This window comes from Physeter macrocephalus, chromosome 11, assembly GCF_002837175.3.
Source record: "Physeter macrocephalus isolate SW-GA chromosome 11, ASM283717v5, whole genome shotgun sequence".
Classification (NCBI taxonomy): Eukaryota; Metazoa; Chordata; class Mammalia; order Artiodactyla; family Physeteridae; genus Physeter; species Physeter macrocephalus.
Window position 1 is genome coordinate 89,007,545 of NC_041224.1, and position 23,630 is coordinate 89,031,174.

Below are 23,630 nucleotides of genomic sequence, written 5' to 3' on the forward strand. Positions count from 1 at the left end.
TGTGGCCTCTCCCGTTGCGGAGCACAGGCTCCGGACGCGCAGGCTCAGCGGCCATGGCTCACGGGCCCAGCCGCTCCGCGGCATGTGGGATCCTCCCGGACCGGGGCGCGAACCCGGTTCCCCTGCATCGGCAGGCGGACGCGCAACCACTGCGACACCAGGGAAGCCCCTGGGGGCTCAGTTTTAAGAGGTGGTCTCCCATTAGACTTCTTTCCCTGGCCTGTGTCTTTTCTAACCAAAGCCTTGAGAGACTGGAAACCAATGAGCAAGTTCTCTTGGTTTAGAAAATGCCCTTCATTTATTCCATTTTTTTTTTTTTCAGTCTTTGACCTGAACAATGACTGCTTTCTAGCCAGTCCTGTGTGCATTCAAAAATATTTAAATGTTTTGTCTTTATGGACTATGTAGCTCTTTGCAACAGGGGAGGTTGATCCTGGCACCTACTCCACAGTGTTGCCAGAAGTGGGAGTTATCATATCATTTCATGGGTAGATCAAGAAATTGCTTTAATTTTTTTCTTTTTGGAATTTCAAAAATTAATTTATGCCTATTGTAGCAAGTGAAACCATACGATTCAAAGATTTATAAAGGCAGAGCTAATAATTTATTCCCTGAATTTTTTTTTTTTTTTTTTTTCGGTATGCGGGCCTCTCACTGTTGTGGCCTCTCCCGTTGCGGAGCGCAGGCTCCGGACGCACAGGCTCAGCGGCCATGGCTCACGGGCCCAGCCGCTCTGCGGTATGTGGGATCTTCCCAGACGGGGGCACGAACCCGTGTCCCCTGCATCGGCAGGCGGATTCTCAACCACTGCGCCACCAGGGAAGCCCTTCCCTGAATTTTAATTCCACCTCTACAGGGGTAACCAATGTTAACATTTGGTGTGCATACTTTCACACTTTCTATTTGCTTGTATATATATGAATATATGTAGATGTGTAGGTGGTTTGTTTTTAACAAAAAGGAATCATAATATATAGATTAATATGCAACTTGTTTTCTGAACAATTTATCTTGGACATTAGTATAAATCAGTAAATATGGATCTAGCTCTGCCTACTTTTTCTAATTTATTTTTACATACAAAGGTAGTACAATTTTATATAGAAAGGCTTACTTTATTCATGCTGCTTTTAAAGTGTATTTTTATGATTTTTCCCCCCCATTTCATTCTTTTCCTCTCTTCTCCCCTCTTACCCTCACTCCAACACATACACAGTACCAGATACCAATCATTAACATCCTGGTTTGATTCCTTACATTTCAAGGGATTTCTTGTATGCATTCTCATAAAATGATCATTAGTAGCAGACTGAAGAGGAATTTGGAATGTCTGCTCTGTCCCTCTGGCTGTGTGATCTTGCAAAAATCACAAAATATTTTCAGTCATAGTTTTCACCAGTATAAAATGGAAATACAGGCATACCTCATTTTATTGCTTTCACATATACTGTGTTCTCTACAAATTGAAGGTTTGTGGCAACCCTGCATCAAGCAAGTCTGTTGGCACCATTTTTCCAACAGCATTTGCTCACTTTGTGTCACTATGTCACATTTTGGTAATTCTTACAATATTTTAAACTTTTTCATTATTATTATATTTGTCATGGTGATCATGGTGAACAGTGATCTTTGATGTTACTATTGCAAAAAGATTATGACTCACTGAAGGCTCAGATGATGATTAACATTTTCTCACAATAAAGTATTTTTCAATTAAGTATGTACATTCTTATATATAATGCTATTGCACATATAATAGACTACTGTATAATGTTAATGTAACTTTTATATGCACTGAGGAACCAAAAAATTCATGTGACTTGCTTTATTGCAGTGGTCTGGAACCAAATCTGCGATATCTCCGAGGTATGCCTGTGATAATTTTAATAACCCCTACCTCATTGCCATGAGGATTATGTGCATTAATATATATAAAGTGTTTTAGTTTGTGAAACTTTCATGGCACATTTCTAGTCACTGAAAATACAAAGGTGTGGTCTCTGCCCTAAGAAACTTTCAGCATAGTAGGGAGGCAGGCTCAGGAATGAGCCTTTTCCTGTAAGATGACAAGGGTTCCAGTGGTGGTATACATGGTGTCCTGTGGATCCACAGCACAGGCACCTTGTCACCTGGTTGGTGAGTGGAAAAGGTCTGATTTCTAGAGCTGACACTTGGGTTGGGTGTTATAGAATGAGTTGGAATTGGCATTGGTGTTCTATGAATGTTATTATTCTCAGTATTAATACCTTTGTTTCTTTTCCTTTTTTTGTTGTTATTTAATCCACCTGTTTCTTTTCCTTTTAGGAGAGATGATTTACCAAGTTCAATCACCTGATGAAGGGGCTCTAGTGACTGCTGCAAAAAATTTGGGGTTCATTTTTAAGTCTCGGACCCCAGAAACAATAACAATAGAAGAATTGGGAACACTAGTTACTTATCAATTGCTTGCCTTTTTGGATTTCAACAATTTCAGAAAAAGGATGTCTGTCATAGGTATGGTTGGTGGCTGAGAGTATTTGATCTCTTGATAGTACTATGGTTATATGGAAACTTCTCAAGGATGATTTTACTCTTGGTTATGTGCTGAGAGTTGTGATATTTATTAACCTTTGAACTTCTGTTATCCTCAACTTAGCCTCAACTCAGTATGATGAGTATAACTAACATGTAACAAGTGCTTATTGTGTGTCCAGTACTGGTCTAAGTGCTATACATGAATGAACTGATTTAATTGTCACAACAACCCTACAAAGTAGGTACTATTATTTTTATGCCCATTTTAAAGAGAACAGAACTGAAACAGGTTGAGTAACTTTCCCAAGGTCACATAGCTTGAGATAGAATAGCTAGGATTTAAACCTAGGAGGTCTGACTATGAAGGAAGGTCATTCACTACACAGCACTGGCTCAGGATGAGTTCCTGAATTACTTGGCACATGCCAGTTATTGTTGATATTGTTGTTTTGTGAAAATCATCATCAGTCTTCTCATTATTATCCATTTACTCTGTTCACTTGCATTGCTGGAGATGATCACCCATTATTGAATTTAGCACCACCATGAGTCCATGCTTTCCTAAGTTAGTGCTAACCCTCAGTGCTGCATCAATGTCCCTCTCATTCTTATTTTGCTCCTTTTTCCAGTCCTTATAACAGGTGTTCTAAATCTTTGCCCTTTCCTCAAGTCCTCAACCTTGCCATGAATCTCCTTTACTCTTGGAAGCTAAATTCATCTGCTATTTCTCTAAACAAAGAGGCCCTCAGAGATGCACACGATCACCTTACCCTTTTCCCCATCTTCCTCCTTCATCCCCAAGCTATAACTTTACTCAGTCTTTTTCCTGATTCAGAGAAAAATTCCTCTTGCTCCTTTTCTTTTTTTTTTTTTTTTTACATCTTTATTGGAGTATAATTGCTTTACAATGGTGTGTTAGTTTCTGCTTTACAGCAAAGTGAATCAGCTATACATATACATATATCCCCACATCTCTTCCCTCTTGTGTCTCCCTCCCATCCTCCCTATCCCACCCCTCTAGGTGGTCACAAAGCACCGAGCTGATCTCCCTGTGCTATGTGGCTGCTTCCCACTAGCTATCTAGTTTACATTTGGTAGTGTATATATGTCCATGCCACTCTCTTGCTCCTTTTCAATGCTAAAGATTCTACCTGTTCCCATCCCTTTTCCTTCCCTGCTTGCTCCTTATTCTTCATCACTGGCTCCTTCCTTCAGCCTGCAACTCTGTCATCATCCTGTTTCCTTAAAGATATTTTTCATGTTCTGACCTCCACTGATTCTGCCACCCCATTTTTCTTCTTTCCATCACAACTTAATTTTTCAAGGTCAGTTTTTGATCCTTACCTTGATTTCTATTTTCAGCCTATTAGGCTTAGTCTTTTACTTCCACTGTTCAAAAAGAAATGCCTTCTCAGAAGTTTGCAATCACCTCATAACTGCCCAATGCAATAGCCCTCCCTCTCTCTTTCTTTCTTTCTCTTTCTCTTTCTTTTTCTTTCTTTCCTTTTTCTTTCTCTCTCGAGTGTATCAGCAAAGGAAACGAAGATAGTGTGGTATCAGCAAAGGAAAGGAAGAAGCAAATGACAGAGCTGTATTACAGGTTTCAACTGAAGAAAATGCTTCAAGAAAAAGAGGGTAAACCGTCAGATACTGCTGAGAGCAGAGAATTGACTGCTGCATGGTATTTAGCAACATGGAGGGCACTGCTGGAGGCACAGACTCGTCAGAGAGGTAAGGATGAAAGCTCTCTCTCTCTCTCCCCCTTCCTTCCTTTTTTCTTTCTATCTATCTATCTATCTATCTAACATCTATCTTCTACTATCATCTCTCTATCTTTTTAAACTTAGTGATATTCGGGACTGTTGACCTTCTCTTGACACTCCTCTTTTGGCCTCTGTGAGCTCGCTGGCTCCTGGTTCTCCTCTTGTCCTGTGCTTTTGTTCTCAAGCTCCTTTTCAAGCTGACTATTCTTTGTCCCACTCTTCAGTGTTGGTGTCCTTTTCTCTTCTCACTTCCTGTGCTCTCCTTGGATAATCTTGACCACTCACATGGTGGTAGCTATTGCCTATGTTCTGTGTCCTTCCCATATTGTTCTTCAGTTTCAGTCTCTCTCTGAGGTCCCCACACACTCTTTCAGCCTTCTCCTGGATTCTGCCATGGGGCTGTACTACAGTTACCTCAAATTTTATATGTCTAATATAGAACTTTCTTTCTCACAACTATTGCTCTTTATGTAGTTCCTATTAAAATTGTTAACTACCTTTTGCTATATGCCTGTGTGAGTGCACTGAACACTTTACAATGAATTATTTTATGAAATTCTTGTGATAGTGTATTACCCCCAATCAGGTGATGAGGCAATTAAGGCTCAAAGATTTTAAGTATCCTGCCCAAGATTGTCACACAACTTGCTACAAGTGCAGTAAGATGCAGAGGAAATATCTGAACCCAGGTTTCAAATATTTGAACATCTTTCTCCAACATCTAGCCTCTTAATCCCTATTGTAGCTCACTTGCTTTTGATACTTCCATCTCCTTTGTGCCCCTAGGCTAGTGATTCTGAAACTTCAGCTCCCATCAGAACCACCAGGAGGGCTTGTTAAAATGCAAATTGCTGGGCCTAGGCCCTAGAGTTTCTGATTCAGTAGGCCTGGGGTGAAGCCTAAAAGTTTGCTTGTCTAACAGGCTCTCAGGTATTGTTGATGCAGATGCTGCTGGTCAGAGAACCAGTCTGGGAACCATTGCCCTGGACTAGGAGATCCTCAAATACTACTCATTATTTTCCACTGAGATACTCTGCTACTCTCTTCATTCAGGCTTCAGCATCTCTTGCCTTGTCTATAGGATCCTCAGTAGTCATCCTGTTTCTAAGTCTCTTCTCCTCAAGGCAACAGAGTAATCTTTCTAAAAATAGCCTCAAAAACCCATTTTTATCATAAAAGCCTACTGTCCTTTTCTCTTAATTCCCAGTGCCACTGCTTTAGTTAAGCCTCTCATCACTGCTTGCTTGTATTATTGCAATATCTTTAAACCTGTTTCCCCTTAAAAGAATCCTCTATGCTGACACCAGGGTATTCTTTTTAAAACATTGGCCTGATTTTGCCATCACCACCTTAAAAAATCTTGCTGGTTTCCTAGAACTTAAAGGATGTCCTTAGCATGACATTCAAGATTGTTTGCCATCTGACCTCAAGCTGCTTTTCTTCCACTTCCTGAAACTATGTGCTCCAGCCTCGCTAGACCTCACCATTCCTGGCATGCATTGTGCACTTTCACACCGTTTGCATGTACTATTTCCTCAGCCTAGACCTCTCCTTTTCTCCTCTTCTCTTCTTGGAAAACTCATACTCATCTGGTAATGTCTGATTCAGGTATCACCTGTTCTCTCAATTCTTTTCCTACCCTCCGAATAACCGCATTCTCCTTTGTTCCCCAGAGCACCTTGTTCATAGCACCAGTGTGATGCCAATCCCGGGATGCTCACGATTTTCTCAGTTATTAGAGTGGTGCTACCTGAAGGCAGGAGCTGTGCCGTAGTCTTCATAAATTACTCAGGGCCAAGCACAGAGCTTAGCACACAGTGGGTTCTCTATGAATGTTCATTAAATAACATTTAACCCAACACCTTGTAACTTATGAATATCCTGATCATCATATTAAATCAATTTTTACTCTGAAAAATGTGTGTATATGTAATAGCAGGGCTTTTGGTCTCTAACTACTAGAAACTAGCTCTGGGAGATTGCTCTCAGCAGGAACCAAACATCATCTGATGATGTTTATTTTTATTTTTTTTGACAACAGGCTGTAGGCAGTCACTATCAGTGTTACTGATGAGCACATATGCTGCTCTGGGTGTTGGCCTAATGTTGTATCAGCAAGAACTATCGAACTATCTTCTATTTACAGCTTCAAGGGAAGTGTTATTGATGTTGGGTTGGCCCAGAACTGGTTTCTCTTTGCTCTGAGGGTGTTGAGAAAACCTAAGATTGCTACACAGGGAAACTTTTAGCTTTTCCCCAGTGTTGGTCACCATTACAGGCTATGGGGAAATCACAGCCTAACCACAAATATCGGATGTTTGCCTTAATGGATCCCATATGAAGAAAGGTAATGTTCCACCACAGAATGCATGGAGGCTTCGGGCTTTATTTCATTTCTGTTTGTTTTTTAATCAGGAGGAATTTGAAAGAGAGACTCCACGAGGTAGACAAGTCTCTGTTTGATAACAAGGTGAAAAACAATGTTAGCCTCATGATTGTCACAGGGCTTGGTTGGGCAACACCCCAACCTGAAGCCTCAGACGTTTGCTGCTGCACCTCTTTCTCTTCCTCCCCCTCTTAGGTCTTCTCCTCCTTCTTCAAGGTTTTCTTTTTTTTTTTTTTTTTTTTTGCAGTACGCGGGCCTCTCACTGTTGTGGCCTCGCCTCTCCCGTTGCGGAGCACAGGCTCCGGACGCGCAGGCTCAGCGGCCACGGCTCACGGGCCCAGCCGCTCCGCGGCATGTGGGATCTTCTTGGACTGGGGCACGAACCCGTGTCCCCTGCATCGGCAGGCAGACTCTCAACCACTGCACTACCAGGGAAGCCCGAGGTTTTCTTTTTTTTGACAGTCATTCATTGAATCATGAATGCGTAGTTTAAGTAGCAGTGGTACTTTCATTCTGGGACAACAGCCCTGATTTAATCCAGAGGTATCTAAATAAAAATAGATTTCTATAAAGAATTTTGTCAAAAGGTATAGAATATACTATATTGATAAGCATGTAAATCTCAGTATGTAGTTTTGGAAGGATTAATACTACTAATTATGTAAATAAAAATACAGAGATAAAATTCAAAGATAGTTATTAATAGGGGCAAGTGGCAGATAATTATTAAAGAATAGATTACAATAGCTCCTTGTAAAGCCCTTACAAGATCTTTAGATAAAGGTTTGTTAACTCTAAACCTTTTAAGGATTATCAAAGTACAAATCACACTGACATGTGACAGGCATTTCTCTATGTGGATGTATGAACAGCCACCCAACTGAGATATAACAAAGTAGAATTATTCATCACCCTTCACAGTGTTGCTATTGTATTTACCCTTACAGCATAAACCTGGAACCATTTCTGACTTTTTTCTTTCCTTTGTATCACAAAGGCATAGCTGCTGCTTTCAACGAATTTTGCATAATTATAATTCAACTCAATCAAGCAAATATTTATTAAGTACCTACCACGTTCCAGGAACTTGAAGCTAAAGGAGAATGTGAAATTGAAAAATGTATTTTGTGGTTGCATCCAGGAGAAAATGGTGAAGCAGGATAGGAAATAGGCTAAAAAGGGGCCTGATGATCCCTGTTTATGACATGTTAAAGAGTCCAAACTTGATCTAAGGGCAGAACAGTAGGAAGCTATTGCGGGATTCTAAGCAGTAGTGTGAAGATGACTCTGGCTGTATTGCAGAAGAGTTTGGAGGGAATGAGTAAAACCATTTAGGTTGGGCTTCCCTGGTGGCGCAGTGGTTGAGAGTCCGCCTGCCGATGCAGGGGACACGGGTTCGTGCCCTGGTCCGGGAAGATCCCACGTGCCGCGGAGCGGCTGGGCCCGTGAGCCATGGTCGCTGAGCCTGTGCGTCCGGAGCCTGTGCTCCGCAAGGGGAGAGACCACAACAGTGAGAGGCCCACGTACCGCAAAAAAAAAAAAACAAAAAACCAAAACCATTTAGGTTAATGTGATAATCTAGGCAAGAGAGAAGGTGTCAGAGAGAAGTTCTTGGTTTCGATTGGATGTCTGGGTGGTGAAGGGGGTGGAGCTTTGAGTGATGGCCAGATATCTGATTTGGGAGACTGAGTGAATGCTGAAGCTGGTTATTATTTTTTTTTAAAGAATTTTTTTTTAATGTGGACCATTTTTAAAGTACGCGCAGGCTCAGCGGCCATGGCTCACGGGCCCAGCCGCTCCGCGGCATGTGGGATCCTCCCAGACCGGGGCGCGAACCCGGTTCCCCTGCATCGGCAGGCGGACGCGCAACCACTGCGCCACCAGGGAAGCCCCGCAAAGAATTTTTTTTTAATGTGGACCATTTTTAAAGTCTTTATTGAAATTGTTTCAATATTACTTCTGTTTTATGTTTTAGTTTTTTTTATGGCCGTGAGGCATGTGGGATCTTAGCTCCCTGACCAGGGATCAAACTCGCACCCCCTGTATTGGAAGATGGAGTCTTAACCACTGGACCACCAGGGAAGTCCTGAAGCTGGTTATTAGGACTGGAGACATAGGAGGAGTAACTAGTCATTGGTGATAGATAACGTGTCCAGTTTGAGTTTGATGTGCTTGGGCACATCTAAGAGGAGGTGTCCAGTTGGTCGTTGGATGTACGGGCAGGGAGCGCTGGAAATGGATTTAGGCAGGAGATACACATGTGAGAGCAATCATCCTGTCGATGAAAACTGAAGCCATAAAAAGAATGTGACTGCCCAATGAGAGTGTGAAGGATGGGAGGAGAAGTCAATCCTGGGTAAATCTCTGAAGAACACCAGTATTTAAAAGACAGGCAATGGAAGCAGATTCTATAACTAAAAATGTATGACCTTTGTCCAGGCTCTGCCCACATGTTATCTTGAATATTTAAAACTGCTATGTTATTTTTAATTTATTTTTAAAAGCTAACTTCTGAAATGACTGAGATTTTATTAGCCTAGAGATTTCCTAGCAGAAGTGACTATAAGCCTTGAATGAAAAGGGATATAAAACTTGCTGAGCTGCTAAAGGAAATGTTTAGTGAGTAAGATTAAACAGGATTCCATGAAATTGGGTTTACATAAACTCAAAATTTAAAGGGGCTAATGCTGGGTTAAGAGAAGGCAGCAGATATGGAAAATCTCTATTAAATCAGAAAATTGTAGAGCTAGAAAGACCTTAGAAGTTAGGTTGTTTAAACATCTCCTTTTCACAAGTAGAAACTGAGACAAAGAGATGGTGAGGGATTTGCACAAATCAAAATCGGTCTGTGATTTCCCTAGACCAGTGGTTCTCAATGAGTGGTCTGGGGAACCCTAGGAAAACTTGATAGTTTTTCAGAGGCTGCACAAGGACAAAAATATTTTCATAATAATACTAATGTTATTTGTCTTTCAATTTTTTTCTCATGAGTATATTGTGGAGGTTTACAAAAGCCACATGACATGTGATAATACAACAGATTGAATGCAAAAGCAGATATGAGAATCCAGCTGTCTTCTATTAAGCCAGACATTAAAGAGATCTGTAAGGGACTTCCCTGGTGGTCCAGTGGTTAAGACTCCACACTTCTAAAGCAGGGGGTGTGGGTTCAATCCCTGGTCTGGGAACTAAGATCCCACATGCCATGTAGCATGGCCAAAAAAATAAATAAATAAAATAAAGATATCTGTAACCATATGAAACAATGCCCCTCCCCAAACTAAGTGTTTTTGTTTTGGAAAATATAGTTATTTTTCATAGAATTGTTATTTATGTAAATATATAATAGGTTTATTGTTATTATAATAATTATTCTTTTGGTAATATTATAATTAATGTCTTAAGACTACTGATACAATAGAATTTCTCAGTTTGAATTTCTAATGTGGTAAATATTGATAGATAGAACCTATATGGAGTCCTCATGAAGTTTTAAGAGTGTAAAGGGGTTCTGAGACCAAACAGTTTGAGAACCGATATCCTACCTTGGACTATAAGAAATAAACAGTCATAGAGAAGTCATACTGGCAAATGTGGGATATATACACTTTGCCTTTATAGCTCTGGTAATGGGAGGGAGAAAATATGGGGGAAATTATTAAATTGGATTGTTGTATAAGAAAAGAATGAGACAATGTTCTGGAAATTATAAAAGTTGACCATGGGTCTTAGAAGAGAAGACAAGCCCTAGACAAATCCCAGTAAAAAAAATTTTCCAGGGTGCATTACATCTATTCAAGCTAGGAGGAAATTGGATTAGATTAAGTGCTGACTAAGGGTCATTAAAGATTAGAAGAAGTGAGAAAATCATAATTCAAAGAGTCATGTACCACAGTATTCATTGCAGCTCTATTTGCAATAGACAGGACATGGAAGCAACCTAAGTGTCCATCGACAGATGAATTTATAAAGAAGATGTGGCACATATATACAATGGAATATTACTCAGCCATAACAAAACCAAAATTGAGTTATTTGTAGTGAGGTGGATGGACTTAGAGTCTGTCATACAGAGTGAAGTAAGTCAGAAAGAGAAAAACAAATACCATATGCTAACACATATATATGGAATCTAAAAAAAAGGGGGAAGGGTAAGCTGGGACGAAGTGAGAGAGTGGCATGGACATATATACACTACCAAATGTAAAATAGATAGCTAGTGGGAAGCAGCCGCATAGCACAGGGAGATCAGCTCGGTGCTTTGTGACCACCTAGAGGGGTGGGATAGGGAGGGTGGGAGGGAGACGCGAGAGGGAGGAGATATGGCGATATATGTATATGTATAGCTGATTCACTTTGTTATAAAGCAGAAACTAACACACCATTGTAAAGCAATTATACTCCAATAAAGATGTTTAAAAAAAAAAGATTAGAGGAAGCAACCTAAGTGTCCCGCAACAAATGAATGGATAAAGAAGATGTGGTATATATCTTGTGGTATATACAATAAACAGCCATAAAAAAGAATTAAATTTTGTCATTTGCAACCACATGGATGTACTTAGAAGGTATTATGCTAAGTGAAATAAGTCAGACAGAGAAAGACAAATACTGTATGATATCACTCATATGTGGAATCTTAAAAATACAACAAACTAGTGAATATAACAAAAAAGAAGCAGACTCACAGATATCGAGAATAAACTAGTGGTTACCAGTGGGGAGAGGAAAGCGGGGAGGGGAAATTTAAAGGTGGGGATTAAGAGACACAAATTATTAGGTATAAAATAAGCTACAAGCATATATTGTACAGCACAGGGAATATAGCCAATATTGTATAATAACTATAAATGGAGTATATCCTTTAAAAATTGTGAATCACTATATTGTACACCTGTAACACATAATGTTGTATGTCAACTATACTTCAATTAAAGAAAAGATTAGAGGGAAAAGTAATTTATTGTACTATGGTATTTATATTCCTTTAAATCAAGCTCTAAACTTTGTATCTCTTAAACTAATAGTAGTCAATATTTATGTTCATCTGTTTTGAGGCATTCTATTTTTAGAGAAAAGGTATAATTGAGTGGAAAGCATGTAATAATCTTTGACTGGATGAAGCTTGTGAGGGTAAGTGTTCAGACCATGAAGTTGTGACACAGTCAGTTGTCCTAGATTGTATCAGCCCTTCAGAAATAGTAGGGGAGAAATACATTGCTATGTCGTTCATTCGTTCATTCAATAAATAATTAGGTGTCTGGTGTCTGCCAAGCTGTAAAACCAAGCCTGAAAAGGTAGGCTTAAGAAAAGATTAGCTTAAAGAAAGATTTGTCTGACAGCAATATGTGCAACAGCCAGGGGAAGGCACGAGGATTGGAGATGAAGGATTGGAGCCTAGTCAAGGCTGCCATTCCCAAACCTGGGGGGCAGGTTAAAAACACAGCCTTACTAATATAGACTGCCAGTGGGAAGAAGATAGAAACTTTAATTTTGAAAGCCCCCTGTGAAGTGTGATTGTAGCCAGGATTGTGACCCAAGAATGAAAGGGATTTTCCAAGGAGTAAAGGGAATGAAGAAATATGTCAGCAAGGTCTGCGAACTAATGCATAAACCATGGCTTTGAATGGCTGGAATTCCATATGGAGATCATTTGGCATGACACTGATAGCTGCTTCCTACAGTCAGTCTTGAATTTCACATTAGGAGACAGGCAAAAAAAGCTCTAAGTTCTGCTCAATACAGAAGGCTTAATTTAAATGTATCAGCCCTTCAGAAATAGTAGTCAAGGAAAATAACAAGGTTGTACACATCAGAATGAAAACATTTTTTCCTGTAGATGGAATATTTCTAAGTTAATAAAACAGGAGTAAAGCCAGGTGACTTAGGTAATGACCTTTTAACCAAAGGCACTGAATATTTTACTACTGGCCAAAACATGCCCATTTCCAACTTGCCTGGCTAGAGCCCAGGGACAGTCAAGTTTTGATGGGTTTCACTGAATATAATCTACTTTCCCAACTTTTTTTTCAGTTCGAAACCCAGAAGGACAGATAAAGCTTTATTCCAAAGGAGCAGACACTATTCTGTTTGAAAGACTTCATCCATCCAACGAAGACCTCCAGACTTTGACGTCAGACCATCTCAGTGTAAGTGCCTCTGTCATAAGGTTAGCACGGTGGCCCTTTGGCTGCTTCCTATGGTTAGGTCTTATTTTTTAAATATCAGTTAAATGATCTGACTTCTGAAATAGAAAGCATGTGAAGAACGGTTCCACAGGAAACTGTGCCAGTGAATGTTTAGAAACTGGCACGTGGACCTACCCCCTACCCTGCTGAGAGTCTGGTCGGTCTCACCGCGGGTGGATTAACACACAGCAGCTGAGAAGTAGCCACTGAGTGTGGGCTCCTGAACTCCGGCCAGGAGACTCAAGACCCCAAGGGAAACCTGCTCTAACTTCCCTACAGCTGGGGACTGTTTCACCTGGGTGACTGGACTGGTTTAGGGAAGAGAAACAGGAGAGTTGCTTTCCCTTGGGTTCCGATGTGTCTGGTACTAATGGAATCTCTTATGGTTACCTCCAGGGAATAGTTCAGGGTCATGTTTATATGGTGAGGGGAAAACAATCTCTGTAGCCAACTTTCTCCTCTAAGCGTTCTTTTATTCAGGTCATAAATCATGATGAGTCACTAGTGTTCCCTAGGTTGAAGTTACCAAATGCATACATCCCAAGACTATGCATAGTTGCTTTCCAAAAGCTTTGTAAAAGGAGCAGGATGGTCTTTGGCACACCTTTTTTTTTTTTGCAAAAGAGTAAGAGTCTATGAATTAATATGAACATTATCTGATTTAAACCTGAGATTCAAGGGTCTCTCTATTTGTTTGAGGTTCTTTTTAACCCAATATGAAATTTAAGGGCAATTGCTCAAAACTCTTATTTCCTCCTTGGTTTCTCTCCTTTAAAAAACTATTGAGGGGTGGGATCGGGAGGGTGGGAGGGAGATGCAAGAGGGAGGGGATATGGGGATATATGCATACGTATAGCTGATTCACTTTGTTATACAGCAGAAACTAACACAGCTTTGTAAAGCAATTATACTCCGATAAAGATGTTAAAAAAAAGATTAAAAAATTTTAAACCCCCCCCCAAAAAAAACAACTATTGAGGATTCATTTTCTTTGCCAAGCCCTATATTTAATATAAAACATTCCCTGAATCTTTAAACAAACAAACAAATAAAAAAACTCTGGCTGACTTTAAGTTTAAAGAATGATGGTTTGGTAATATTGGTTATAAACATAGCTATTGTTTTTGTCTTTCCAATAGAGCATTCTTGATTTTCTTTTAATCTTTTCCAGAAGGCTAGCATGGTCTTTAAAAATTTTTTTTTTTTTTTTATGAAGACAACATTGGAATCATAAGTATTTGATTTTGCCATTGCTCAAACACCAAGGCCCTGGATTTTCATACTAAAGTATGGGAAGCCAAATTTGATCTTTTTATATTTCTATGCAAAAGATTTATTTTCCAGGTAGTGTCAATTTGACTTGCTTTCGCTTCATTCACTTTATTCATTTTGACTTCTGAATTCTGCGGTTTTAAATTTATATTTAATTATTGATTTTTGAATTGTTTAATGATAGGAAACGACCTTGTTCAAATGTTCATTTAGAATTCAACTTGTGTTTCATGCACTAATTAAATAACTTAAATCATCTGTCCCCTTTTGTAGTGTCATCTTAGAGTTGATTCACTGCTGTGCAGAACGAAGAGAAACGCACTGTAATGCCCAGTGGGGTTGCAAGGGAGACGCAAGAGGGAGGAGATATGGGGATATATGTATACATATAGCTGATTCACTTTGTTATACAGCAGAAACTAACACACCATTGTAAAGCAATTATACTCCAATAAAGATGTTAAAAAAGAAAGTCAAAGGAGTGTTTGTACAAATTAAGAGGACAAAAGATCCTTATAAAAGGCAGTAACTAGATTTTCAGATCAGCAGGGGACCCAGTGGTGGTCTTGGAGGAGGGCTTGTACAATGTGATTGCAGTATCCAAAGTGCTACCAACTGCCTACGAGATAAATTTGGATAATTTTTCTCATGGTCTCTCTGGGCTAAATCACATCACTGCAGTATGCACTGACTTTTCTTTCCATTTACCTAATTAGGGTGTGTCATGGTTTAATATATGCTTGATTGCAAACCTGTGTCTGTCTCATAAGCCAGAACACAACAGAGAAGACACGCTCCGTGGCAATGCCCAAAGGAGCAGAAATGGCTATGAAAACGCTTACAGTGTAGAGGCCCATAAAATGACCACCGGAGGCCTAGGCAAAGTGGGAGGTTTTTAGCATTTCTCCAAGCATTCAACATATGTTTCTAGCTATTGCAGCTGCGTAAAACACTTAGCAACTACCAGCCTCCTATTTTTATTTGTTTATTTTCATGTTAGAAGGATAAAGCACTAGAGGTATAATTTAAGATTGTTCGCTTCCTGAGACACTAAAGGAAGAGTATGATCCTCTGATAAATTTGACCTATTATTAAATACTAACTCCACAGAAAATAGTTTCTAGAAAAATAATGATTTTTTAAAAAACTAACTGGACTTGACTGTCTCTTTAAACTTTCAGTTTTATTATTAAAATTAGGCTTTAATATAGCAGAAAAAGATTTACAGAAGTTCTAGGATGAAAAGTAAAAGTCAGCCTCCGTTTCTAGTACTTCCCAGAAGTGAACATTTATATTAAACATTTCTGCCTTTCTCTCTCACTTTTCCCCTAGAGTTATTATTATAACTTTAATTTATATCCTTAAATTTCTATCACCTGACATCTATTTATTCATCTATTATTGAATAAATGTATTTTATTATGGAAAATTTCAAACATAAACACAAGTAGGACAGAGTTAATTTTAGATGTGGCTGTATTATTAGGAGGAAGGTGACAAGACTTTGGTGAGATGTCGTGCTGCAGCCCCTTGAGAGAGCCTCCTACCTTTGATTTGAGAGCTATGGCTCCTCTGAGGGTCCTTTCTTCTCCCCTAAAAAATGAGGGCCATAGGTCTTGAAACAGGCTGGGTCCCTCACATTGCCAGCAGTGCTTCCTTCAGGCAGAGGATAGGTTAGAAACCAATATGTTGCTTCAAATGGTTATCTCATGTCATGGGCACCATTGATCACCTCTCAACTAGGACCCTTCAGAGGGCATTTCAGCAGTCTTAAGGGGGAATGCTAGGTCCCTTGAATGTTTCAACCCAAACAAAACACAAAATAAAAATATCAAAAAAAAAATATCATCTCCCCTTTCCAAGGGGATTAGAAAGTTGGAGGTCAGGATGACTAAGTAGTGCTCTTGAGATAAAATGAATTTGAGTGCAAAACTTCTTACTCATTATTGTCGTCGTTGTTTTATTGCTGTAATTATTGTTTTGGGAGGGTTCCTAAGTCTCCGTCTGCCCTGGCAGGAATTTGCAGGAGAAGGCCTTCGAACCTTGGCCATCGCATACAGAGATCTGGATGACAAGTACTTCAAAGAGTGGCATAAGATGCTTGAAGATGCAAACGCTGCCATAGATGAGAGGGATGAACGGATAGCAGGGCTGTATGAAGTAATCGAAAGGGATTTGATGGTATGAGTTTAGAAGCATGATGGTTTGTGTTTACAGAAGGGATAATATGTGTTTAGAGATCTAGCATGGGAATAACCCATTGGCTAAATCATCTTGCACACAGCAGATGTTACTCTTTCAAACAATGAATCATGCTTTATATGTTGACTTTGAGCTTGCAATTTGTGGCCACAGGATTATTTCTATTAACAGTAGCTTATGCAATTGCAAGTCCCCCAAGAGTAGAAGGTAGTAGACTCCCTATTCTTTGTCAGCCTCTGGTATGTCATGTTTTGTTTGCTGTTATGTGTGTTTTTCTTTTTTTTTCCTCCATGCTTTATAACCCACCTTTTTAGAGCAGGGAAACTTGCCATGAAGAGTGGGGCTGTAGCTGTAAACCATCCTAGACCCATGAGATTCTGATGATATCTGTACTGTCCAGAGTGTGATATATTCTAGAAACCACTCTTCCCTGAGGCCCTAGTGGCCAGGATGCTTAGCTATTGTGAGGCACTAGGGAGCACACCTTGCTCATCTTTGGATGAAATGTTGCACAAGAACCTTCACTTTTTAGTTTATGGCATCTGATGGTTTGTTAATTTAAGAGAATGGCTCTACTTTTTTTGTGATCCTGACTCTGAGATGAGGGCTCTCCTTTGTGCCCTTCCATGTTAATATAACTGGGGGATTCTTAAGTCCTTAGAAGTCCATATTATCATATTATCCTTATATGTTATCTGAGCATATCAGATCCCTCATGTAAATTCTAACTCCCAGGATCTCTGCATTAATTGGAATGCCCATCAGTAGCCTTGATTAGGGAACCTCCTTCTAGGTTCCTTGCCAGCCCACCTCTGTACATAATAGGATGCTTGTTATATCAGTGCATCATCCTCTCCATCTTCAATTCATGTCCCTTGACCTCTAAACTCTGTGATTGAAAGCCGTGGATGTTATGGGTATTTTTTGCATGCATTAACATGAGGTATTCTTTTTTAATGAAGCTACTAGGTGCCACTGCTGTAGAAGATAAGTTACAAGAGGGTGTTACTGAAACAGTTACAAGCTTATCACTAGCCAATATTAAGATCTGGGTCCTAACAGGAGACAAACAAGGTAATTTGAAAATAGATGATGATGTTTTGACAAGGGGGCAATAATTTCTGTGGTAAAATTTTAATTAGCCAGAAAGCTTAATTAAGGAGACATTTGCCCAGTCCTCCGCATAGGAAAGAGTTGAAATACAAAAAGGAAAGCTCATATATTGCAAGAATTTACTATCAAACTAACAAAATATCTTCTATAGTATACCCTGGGGCTAGTTGAGTTTCAGCTCAATTGCCTCTTAAAAATAATAGTTATACCCATAGGCAACAATGGTATTAAAAATGTTAAACTATTGGTTTGTATGCACACTGCTCCTGGTTAGGAGAGGGAGTGGCACAGCTCTGAAGCAGGACATTGGAGACCTCAGCATTACTTCTTTAGTTTGTTCATGGTAGGAAGGTTTGGGAATCTTAGAGGAGGGGTAGGCTTTGGAGAGGCTCAAGGAAGCAGGTGTTTATCAGCTGGTATGGAAATATTTTGGTATTTTAACAACTACCACAGCTGTACCAGTGCAACCTGGCTGAATTCCAGGATGGCCCATGCAGTTGTACAAGGAGAGCTGACCCACTTTCAGGCGTGACAATACGCCAAGTCATCAGAGAAAGAGTCATTACGTTCAGAATACTGTGTTTCCTAAGAAAGAAAAGGGGATCAGTACATTTTGGATCTATTGCTAGCAGTGGTTAAAAGAAAAATGATTTTCTGCTTGGCCATCAGTGGACCAGAAATATTCAGTTAACTGGCACACACATTTTTAAGATTCTATCTAACTTTTTTAGAACATTGGAGTATTTGCAGATATGATAAATCAGTTCTCTATATGTTCACTCAAATCACTGATTACAAAAAATAAACCATAGAGAGTCGAGCTCTCTGTTGTGTTATTAGACTTACTAGAGTTTGATGTTGATCAGTGGGTACAGCTGTTCAATTAGTTATGAATATCCACAAGTTTACTGTTTAGCTTTCATTTCTGTGGTTTCTGCAAAGGACATGCTGAGGTTTTATCAATTGTCTTCCTTGACTTAGGACAAACCTAATGATTCTATAGAATTCGCTGAAGTCTAACGACTCAGTAAAATTAGAATCAGATGATTATATTGCAGATGAAAGGGGGTACTTAACTATCCTAGGCTCCATTTCTACAAAATTAGAGGAAGGACTGGTCGATATCATGTAATACTCTAGTTATCTAGTAGCAGCAGTTCTGGTTTTTTTTGAGGTGATAGCCAAATTCCAAATTTCTATTCACTTAATGGAAATATGGCAATGTTGCATGTGGAAGAACTAAAAAATTTTGTAAGATCATTTTTGCTGTTCAACTGAACATTTTGTGAGATTTTTTTTCAATCTGTCTATTATATCAGATTGAATAATAGCTAAGTTTAGTATTTCAGCTCTCTAAAGGCAGTATTTGAGACTTCTGGTAAAATTTTTTAAATGTATACATTTTACTAATCACAAGATATTGGGGTATTTTCATGAGTACTCATTCTGCGAATCAAAAAGTTTTTTTAAAAAACTAGATGAGAATGCTGAGGATTCACAGATGTTGCTATTTCTCCATGGATTTAACAAATCTTTGAATTCTCCCTGGGCTTCTTGTATTTTGTCACCGATCATGCTCTTTTTGAAGTTAAGGAGGCCTATAGGCTATAAGGAAATAGAGCAAGGGCCTCAAAACTTTTATGAAAAGGGACTTATGTTATTAAGTAATGTTCTAACTGAAGTCGGCTTTATTATGTATCAGAAACTGCCATCAATATTGGCTATGCCTGCAACATGCTGACTGATGACATGAATGATGTGTTCATCATAGCAGGGAACACAGCCATGGAGGTCAGAGAAGAACTCAGGTAAGTGCTAGAGGAAGGAGGAAAGGAAGAGAGGGAGGGGGAGGGGAAAGGAAAATCTGATAGTTGAGAAAGAGGAAAATCCCCTTTGAAGAAGAACATTTTAAAAGTCTGCCTAATTATTTCCCCAGAACTTCAAAAAGTGCTGTCTTATAACAATTTTTGCTTGCTGGTGCTTGTAGGAGCTTCTCTAAACTCAGCCCACTTTGGGTCTGGCCAAATGGCTTAGAGGCCAACTGCTTTGCCGCTTTTGCTACAGTCTCGAGGGGCTAACACAGCCACCTCAGCACAGCAGTGGGGCACGATGGGCTTCCTTCACGTGCCTCCATCATTTAACTTTTGTTCCTGAACTTTGAAAAGAAAGGAAGCCTTAACTGTCAGCACCCCACTTGATACTTATAGATGAAATATCCCAACTTTTTTACACTGTCTTGCTCACTGTAGAAAACGGCTGTATCATGCTGGTTAGAAGCTATGACTGGAGACTGCATATGTATCTGCCAAATCAAAGTTGGGAAATCTCATGATTACTGACATAATTTTATTATTATTATTATTTCTATAAGTTTAACAAGAGAGTCCATAGGGTCTACTGGGAAAATATTAACAATTTATTTAATAATTAATAGTAATTAAATTTTTTACCTCAAGAAAATCTTTTTCTTTCAATGACTTTTTGTTTTGGGGGGAATTTAACTCTTGCTGAAGGAAGATAGATGTAAACAGATCAAGATTCTAACGAGCCTATTGCTAAATGCTTTGAGATAGTGCCTGGGACCCTATGGTAAGCAGTAGACATGTATTCTCTTGTTTCATTCTCAAAGCAACTCAGTGGAAGGCATTATCATTATCCTTGTTTTACAGATTAGGAAGTTGAGACACACATAGGGTAAATAATGTGCCCAAAGTTTCACAGCCAGTCAGAGGTTCAGCTGGGGTTGAATCTAGGCAGCGTGGCCCCAGAGCCTGTGCACCCACTCACTTGTCACGTGTCTCTCTAAACACACCTTGGGTGTATTCTTACTCTCTTTAAATAGCTAATATAAAAAATGCGGTCATTGAGGCATATGTATGCTTCACTTGAGGTCAGACACCAGGTTAGCAACTAGAGCAGAATGGATTTCAGGGAGAGACAGCAGGTGTAAGAGGAAGAGTACAGACTCTGTGTTAACTGGAGCCAAGTTGGAATCTTGTCTTCGTGCTCCTGGCTGGCTAAGTGACTTTTGAGATGCTATTCAACCTCTCTTTGTTTGGTTTCCTCATTTGTAAAGTGGGAAAACATACAAATACCTACCTTATAAATTATTTTATTTGGGGGATTAATATAAGAACATAAAGCTTTACGGCCATTCAGTGAGCATCCTTCTTGCATTCCCTCCTCTCTTTCCACTTCCTCCCTTCCTCTTGCCCTCTTTCTTCAGCCATTGTTCTCAATCTTTCCACCAAAAAGGACTAATTTTTAAAAATATTTCCCCAATAGACCCTATGGAGTCTATTACTAAAATTATATAAATAATAATAATAAAATTATATCAGTCACAGTTAATTAGATTTCCTAATTTTTATTTGGCAAAGACACACATAATCTTCAGTCACAGCTTCTAACCAGTGTGATATAGCAGTTTTTTACACCAGGTTGATGTAAGGTAGCTGAAAGGAAAATAAAACTTTAAAAAGTTAGGGAGTCTCTACATTCTTATCATAGAAAATTCTACACTTTTCATTAACCTTCTTAAGATACTGAAAACAACATGCTGACTCCCATTACAAATTTTATGGATCCTCTTCCTCTGTTGATTACATTGAATAACAATATTGCAGGTTGATGGAACAGCACACACAAAGGCATACAGATGTGAAAGATATGTTATATTCCAGTAGCAACCTGTCAAGTTGTAGCTGGAGTGTACTACAGAGTTATGGGCAGGGATAATTTTTCAGTGATGAAGTGGTGATAGATTGAGTGATAAGCCAAAGTGAATATACTTTATCCTGAAGGTACTGGATGGATGGAGAGGACTTCTAAGCAGAAAAGAGACAAATCCAATTTTGCACTTCAGAAATAACACTCTAGTGGCAGGATAGATGGAGTATGTTTGACAGAAAAATGAATGGGATGGAGAGACGGATCAGGAAGCTACTGGAACTCTCAAGTTTAGGGATGATGAGGGTTGAACTGAGGCAGCGAGGTGGTAAGAACGGGCAAGGAAAAAGTGGAATGAAATTGACAGCTGTTTCGGAGGTAGAATGGATAGGACTTGGAATTCGATTTGATGTGAAGAGACGTAGAAGGAGGCTCTGTCATTTCTAGCTTGTCTGAATTCTCAGCCTGGAATACACTGAGCTGTGCAAGAACAGAAACTCATTAAATTTTCTAAAACTGAACTTGAACCCCTTTTCTGCCTGATGACAGAACAATTAAGTTAGGCACTTTGGGTAAATTTAGTTCACGTCTAGGATGTGCAATTGCATTACCTGTCACTGATCCTCAGCGTCTATCCTGTGGCATCTGGCACTTCCCATTTCTGTGTCCCTGTCTGGTCTCTGGTCTCTGGGTTGCTGGCTGTCCCTCTTGGCTGACTTCCGCATCCTCCTGGGGAAACATGGAAGTTTAGGGGCTCTTCCTTACCTCTCTGTGTCTGAGACGGGCTCTCACATGGTTACCTCTCTTCCTGAAATCCCTTTCTTCTACTACCCTCCATGTCACCATGCTTCAGTGGCAACGCGTCCATACTCAGATTCCCAAAAACTTATCTGAGAATTCCATTATCCACTCCCAGTCCAGGGTGTGGGTCAGCACCCAGGCTTCTTTTAGTGATTCACGAGCATCTAACCTCCTCTTCAAAGTCCCTCTCCTCTAGGCTGGATGGGAAATGGAGAAAAGGAGTCATTTTTTTCTAGTCGGTTGTTTAGGGCAACATTTTATGCCCTGATTTCTTTAAGGATTAGTTTTTTGACGCTTGAAGAAACTTTTCTCTTCCCTCGCAAAAAGCCCAATTAGTGGAATTCCAGATTGCTGGAATTCAGGATGACAATGCTGCTATGAGTTTCAGGAGTCCATTTTGGTACTCAGAAAACAAAATCTTGACTCTTTTGTTTTCTCTGTATTTGGCTCTGTCAGATCCCCCGAGGCAAGGTATGTTTCTGAGTAAACAGAGAGGGTCACCTGTGGTGGCCGTGGTAATTGCAAGGGGTGGGGAAACAAAGTTAATTTCTCAAGATTTTATCTAGCCACGTGTGGTTGACTAAGTAGGTGACATAACTGTCATTATGTGGAAGGAATGTGGAGAAATATGAATTCCTATATACTGTTGTTGGGAGTGTAAGTTGGTAGAAACTTTCTAGAGGGTGACCTAGCAATATATTTCAAAATTATATATGTGCACAGTTTTGACCCAATGATTCTTACTTCTAGGAATTGTCATTAAGAAAAATAAATGGACAAATGTATGTATGTGTGTACGTGTGTGTGTTTGTATACATACATACATATTGTGGCATCGATTATGATAATAGAAAATTAGAAATTGCTCAAATACCCAGCCACAGGGATTCTGTTAATTACTATGACATATAGGTGGAGTGAAATACTATGCAGTCTTAAAAGTGATTATGTGTTTTTTGACATTGGAAGATGTCCACGATATAGTTAAGTGAAAAATGAGCTTATGAAATTTCATGCATAACATGATCCATTTTTTCAAAAAAAGTATATATGTATATATGTATGTATACGTATAAAACACTATATATCTATATCCATATCTATCTACCTACTTCCACATCAAGTTCTCGAGAACATATACATACAGTTGTTCTCTCTTGGTGATACAATTATGGATCATGTTTGCTTTCTTCTTAATGGCTCTTTGTGTTATCTGAAGTTGTAATAGTGTCCATACAATACTTTTACAATTAGGAAAAAAGCCAAAAGATTATCTCCATTTTTTTTAGTGAGAAGAAAAAAATATTCAGAGGGAAAAAAATAAAGATTTTCCATCTAGACTAATTATTTCAGGACTCTTGAGGCCACCTTGTTTAACTTGCTGGCAAATAATGTTTATTTCAACTCAGATTTGGAGATTACCCCATTCTGAAACTCTACAACAGAGAGGCAATGAATGATAGAAAATTCTGTATGAGAAGAATCAATACATTTATAGTGTGCATTTGCTTAATGTTAGGGGGAAAAAAGAGCATCCAAGAAAAGTTATTACTGGAGGTACTGCTCTCTATAATCCTAATCTTGGCTACTTATATTTAAACCCATGGTTTTGGGGATGAAATATTGAAATCATAAATTTACACCACTCAGTTTTCTTGTGTTACACCTTTGAGTTCAATGGGAGTTCCTGCAAAAACATTAAAAAGAAGTATCAGAAGAATA

At 39.2% G+C, this 23,630-nt stretch overlaps 1 protein-coding gene across 1 annotated transcript in view; it reads left to right on the forward strand.

Annotated features, from left to right (window-relative positions):
* ATP8B4 (ATPase phospholipid transporting 8B4 (putative)) overlaps positions 1 to 23,630 on the forward strand; it is a 257,286-nt gene that overhangs the window by 180,739 nt on the left and 52,917 nt on the right. Inside the window, exons 16-20 of the mRNA XM_055088239.1 lie at positions 2,305 to 2,493; positions 12,697 to 12,812; positions 16,140 to 16,304; positions 17,288 to 17,399; positions 19,141 to 19,246. Of these exons, the coding sequence (XP_054944214.1) occupies positions 2,305 to 2,493; positions 12,697 to 12,812; positions 16,140 to 16,304; positions 17,288 to 17,399; positions 19,141 to 19,246 (688 nt within the window). The remainder of the gene's footprint in view (positions 1 to 2,304; positions 2,494 to 12,696; positions 12,813 to 16,139; positions 16,305 to 17,287; positions 17,400 to 19,140; positions 19,247 to 23,630) is intronic.